The sequence below is a fragment of the Hibiscus syriacus genome, unplaced genomic scaffold, assembly GCF_006381635.1.
Source record: "Hibiscus syriacus cultivar Baekdansim isolate YM2019G1 unplaced genomic scaffold, ASM638163v2 tig00109972_pilon, whole genome shotgun sequence".
In the NCBI taxonomy this organism is placed as follows: Eukaryota; Viridiplantae; Streptophyta; class Magnoliopsida; order Malvales; family Malvaceae; genus Hibiscus; species Hibiscus syriacus.
The window spans coordinates 1095309-1100848 of NW_024062543.1; the positions used below are offsets into that span (position 1 = coordinate 1095309).

General features: G+C 34.0%; 1 protein-coding gene across 1 annotated transcript; it reads left to right on the forward strand.

Moving 5' to 3' along the window:
* The first annotated feature begins 681 nt into the window (after positions 1-681).
* Positions 682-5231, forward strand: LOC120211424 (ubiquitin domain-containing protein DSK2a-like). Its single transcript, XM_039209962.1, has 8 exons — positions 682-1027; positions 1945-2709; positions 3545-3756; positions 3841-3954; positions 4181-4239; positions 4618-4646; positions 4824-4883; positions 4970-5231. The coding sequence occupies exons 1-8, from the start codon at positions 787-789 to the stop codon at positions 5116-5118; spliced, it is 1629 nt and encodes a 542-aa protein (XP_039065893.1). The 5' UTR covers positions 682-786; the 3' UTR covers positions 5119-5231.
* The last annotated feature ends 309 nt before the right edge of the window (positions 5232-5540 follow it).

Genomic DNA, 5540 nt, shown 5'->3' on the forward strand with positions numbered 1-5540 from the left:
ATATAAAAAAATATCTATTTAAAATAATTTTCTCTCACGTCACCTTAAAAATGAACATAATATCTATTTATAGAATCAAATATTTGGTCACCAATAATTCTTATTCCATAAGAATTCTTCTCCAAAAACAAATATACATTTATTAGAAAAATCAATTATAAAAAATATTCAACTACATGAATTACAATAAAATTTAATTTAATTACTGATTTTAATTTAGGTTAAAATATAACAAATTGTATAAGCGCTAAAGCTATATTAAAAAATTGTTTTGTTTTGGTAGATTAGTAAAATTTAAAATACTAAAAACAATTATTTTGTTTGATAAAAATACTTTTATTAATATATTTTTGAATAATTTGAATAATATTAAATAAATTGTTTTTAATTCAAAAATAATTTACATCAAAATTAGTATAAATTTTTACTTAATCACTTATATTTAATTAATTAATGGACTATTTTAAATGCAGAGTTCAATTATATTATTATTTAAGTTTTTCTATTAAATAAAAGTTAATGTAATTATCAAATATATTCAACACTTTGTTGTGATTGGAATCTCTGTTCGTCTTCAAACCTAAAAATCCTATTCCAAGTTCTTTATAAAATCTCCAGATTCTTTGATATTTCTGTTCTTTTTTAAATTTACTTTAATCCCTTAAATAGACAGGAAATAACAGACAAATTATATAGAGGACAGGGAAACGGAAGAGGAAAGGGTTTTTTTTGTATTTATCCAATTTTCTAGGGTTATTTAGCTTGATCGATCTGAGAGGGGAGGACATGGGTGCGGAAGGCGATTCGAGTGGGCCACGAGTCGGTACCAATGGAGGAGAAGATGAGGGAGTGGTGGTTAACATTCGCTGCTCGAATGGTACAAAATTTACGGTGAGGACCAGCCTCGAGTCTACCGTTGGAGTTTTCAAATCTGTTTTGGCTCAGAATTGTGATGTCCCAGCTGATCAGCAACGTTTGATTTATAAAGGGCGAATCTTGAAGGACGACCAAACCCTTCAAAGTTATGGTAAGTTTTAATCGCCTTCGGTGTGTTTTTTTTTAATAATTAATTTCAATTTTTGGGGAAATGTAAGAAAAATATCTGAAAATGGTGAAGCTTCTAAAACGAAGCACTAAATTATAAGCTTTGAAAGTATCAGCAGAATGTTTAATTTACCAAATTAGGTTGTATTACTGAACTCTGAAGGTCGTGTGACATGATCACAAATGCTTTCTTTTAGATGGCTATATCCATGTAATCTGAAGAAAGAGAAATGGTAAGCCCAAGCAGTTAGTACTGACCTTGATTTGTGAGTCATTGAAAACTGATGTAGTTTTATTTGGTTAATGAGTTATGCTGATTTTACTTCCTAGCTGATGTAGGTTGAAAGCTATTAAGTGATTTAACATTTGACATAAGACACTCTTTAATGATGGATGGAGATTATGCTGGGCATGTGCTTGCTAACCCTAGCTAAGCAATCTACATCAATTGTATATTGTACTTACTCTCCACTTTTTCTTGTTCACCATTTTTTCTGTTCAGTAAACATATGTATATGTATGATGTGTATATATATATATATGTATGCCGGTATGTATATTCTTATAAAAAAATGTCAATATGTATATATATGGGATACTATATTGAATACTTCGTTTCTTTATACAGAACATGTACATGGGATCTAAAAACAAAAGTGAATAGTATAACTGTATTTGTTAACTTAATGATTCATCATGATATGTTTCATAGATCATTAATCAATATCATGATACCTTAATGCATAAAAGTTATAACTTAATGTGTATGTAATGATTACTTTAGAAGATAAATCTACTTCATATGAGGTTTAAAAACAACGTTGTAATACACCCAGATTTAGATTTTGCACAAATACTTAATGACTGATCAACCATTTCACTGTCTCGCCCTCATTGAAGGTTTGCAAGGTGATCATACTGTTCACATGGTTCGTGGTTTTGCCCCATCTTCATCTGTATCGCCTCCTGCGGCTACCACAAATGTTGGAACTCCTAATACTGCAGCAGGGGTCATACGTGGTGTCGGTTCTAATGAGGGTGCTGGTGTGGGAGTACCCTCATTCCCTGGTCTTAATGCACTTGGGGGAAATGGAGGTTTTGGTTTGTTTGGATCTGGACTTCCCGAATTTGAGCAAGTACAGCAACAACTAACTCAAAATCCGAACATGATGAGCGAACTAATGAATGCACCTGCTGTTCAAAGTTTGATGAATAACCCAGAGTTAATGCGCAGTTTGGTTACAAGCAATCCCCAAATGCGTGAGATCATTGATCAGAATCCAGAGCTTGGGCATATACTTAACGATCCTAGCATTCTTCGACAGACATTAGAAGCTGCAAGGAACCCTGAACTCATGCGTGAAATGATGCGAAACACTGACAGGGCTATGAGTAATATTGAATCCTCTCCTGAGGGGTTTAACGTGCTCAGGCGTATGTATGAAAATGTTCAGGAACCATTTATGAATGCTACGACTGCAGCTGGAAACGTTGGAAATAGTCCAAGTTCAAACCCATTTGCAGCTTTATTGGGCAATCTAGGTGATTCTCAAGCTAGGGCCTCTCCTGACAACACTTCTGCACATGGTTCTGAAACGACTCAGGGACAAGCTTCCCCAAACACAAATCCTCTTCCTAACCCTTGGGGCAACACTGTTGGTGGTGGTAAGTTTCAGCCTTCGGTTCCCCATTAAAGCATATTTTCCTTCTAGCCATACTCTGTGGTTCAATGTTCATATATATTTTCTTATTATATGCACATGGAAATCCTGTTGTAGAGAACAAGGACAGTAAAAACCAAAATGCTACTGGTTGACAATAAATAAATAAATCAAAGAATCACGATCCTTAAAGCCAATGGTCTAAGTAACTGTGGTTATGTGGATTTGATCAATGTTTGAAATGAAACATCATACCCAGTTTATTCAGTAGTGGGGTGAATGACTTGATTGAGAGTAATCTAAGTTTATGATTTGTCTCCCATTTTTTGTATTTCTTGGATATGAGTTTTTTGTCTTTTCTCTTGAATTTTGCATTATGTATTACAGATTCTTTCTTATTTGGAAAGTTTTTGTACAGTAAGCTAAAGTGACGTGCACTATAATCTTTTACCACAGTTGATACGTGAAATCAATATGTTTGACTGAACTAGAATATATGAATTGTTTAAACTGGAATGCTTTACTAGGGGTGTTCCGTTGAGGGTGAATGATTTGTTTGAGACTCATCTAATCATAGCTTGTTGTCCACCTTTGCATGATTCTGAATTACTTTTATCTTCTTTTTATGTTGTTGAAGTTTTCCAATATAGATGGGATTCATTTATATTTAGGAAAAGCAAAAAATGTGATGCAAGTTAAAGCTGATTGGTAGCCTGAAAGATAATTATATGGTGAAGTAGAATATCTAAACCTTTGGTTGTCTTTAAATGCAATTTACTACCGTTGCACATTTGTTAAATACTGTGATTTCTTGGAAATATTGTGTTACAAATTGTCAGGTGGGACCCAGACCAATGCTACTGCAAGGTCAAATCCTGCTGGGGATGCTAGGGCACCAGGTCTTGGTTCTCCTGGAGGCCTTGGACTTCCGGATTTTCCATCCATATTGAATGGAATGCCAGATGCTTCTCAGTTGACTCAACTGTTGCAAAACCCAGCTGTATCACAGATGATGCAGAGCATAGCATCTAATCCCCAATATATGAATCAGGTACAATAAAGAATCACTTCAGTTAAGAAATTTTCATTTTGCCTACATCCTTTTTGTTAAGAATCTGTTTTTTTTTTTATTCAGATTATGAATATGAACCCACAACTACGTGGAATGTTTGATTTGAATCCTCAATTAAGAGAAATGATGCAAAACCCGGAAGTACTTCATCAGATGTTTTCCCCTGAGACAATGCAGGTATATTATATGCTGTATGCATCTTTGAGTTCTCTTCTAGTGAATGCTAAATGATGCTTTCATGACTTTATGATTTTGAATCTTTCTTTTCTATAAGGTCACAGCTGATATGGTCTTCTAGGCATGTAAAGGCTGCCGTTCTGGATAGTTATAGATAATTCGATTTATTTTCAATTACTGTTTTGACATTAAATTTACCTACCTTGTTTTCTTTTGTTTCATGCAGCAAATGCTAGCTCTACAGCAGTCACTTCTGTCCCAGCTCAATCGACAGCAATCAACACAGTAAGTCATAGTTCCTGTTTTTTCCATTAGCAACAAAAGCCTCGATTGCCTTTTCAAACCCTGCAACATTTCGAGGTTCTCCCAAGTACAATACATGGCGCTGTTAAAAATTTCAGAATTGTTTTCTGAAATGAATTAATATGTATGGCTTCTACATTGAGCATGGATTTCTTGCACCGACTGCAACTGTATTAGATGATTATTTGTAAATTATCATTTTATATTGGGCCTTTCGAGGGAATTCAAAATAGAATCAAATTCTCTCCGTTTTTTATGTGGTAATCTGCCCCTAAGATGATTATATTTTCAGAGTCATAGTTTTTAATGTGCGGTTATGATTCATGCTCTGATGATTACAACTTCTTGACTTTCTTGCAGGGATTCAGCACAGACTGGTGCTGCTACAGGTACAGAATTAAAAAACAAGTCCAAACTGTATTTATATATTTTCTCTACAAAGGGCATGAAGAGTACTTCCTTGAACCATCTTGGGCTCTCTAGTTTGCTTTGCCACTTTCCTTTACCAACTCTTCTTTCATATATCTTTATGTTTTACACTTAATTCGGTTTAATTGTATTTTCAGGAGCTCCAGGTACTGCTGGTCTGGGTGCTGGCAGCCTGAGTGTTCCCAGCCAACCTGATGGTTAGCATTCTTATATATTTCGGTACCTTTTACGAATCAGATTTGCTACACATTTGGGTCACTACTAACTGTATCATCGTTTACAGTTCCACCAGAAGAACTGTATGCTACACAATTATCACAACTCCAAGAAATGGGTTTCTATGATACGGTAGAAAATATCAGAGCACTACGTGCTACTGCCGGAAACGTCCATGCTGCGGTTGAGAGGCTTCTGGGGAATCCCGGGCTGTAATTCTTCGATATAACGTTTTTAAATTCGAACAAGAACTCTCGTGTAAGATTAGTTTATCGAATATAATCAAACTAACATTTATACAATCCAAGATGAAGTATATTTTAGTTGAATCGAATTTTGGTCATCTTTATATAATCCAAGGAGCTATCATTTTTGATCTATTAACTATAACATTCATATTCAACTCAAAATTTATGATGGGTCTGAGTGTTTATCGCAATAATTCTAAAATTTCTTCAAAAATTATTTTATTAAAATTAAACAATTTAAGTCAATTGAAATCCAGTATATTTTTAAATTTAGATCGTAAGAGTGGAGCTATAAATATTGATAAATTAAATGCTGTTACATAACTAAAATACTAAGGTTATACGACTAATACATGTCCAACTAAAGCGAATAGGTATTGTAATATATAT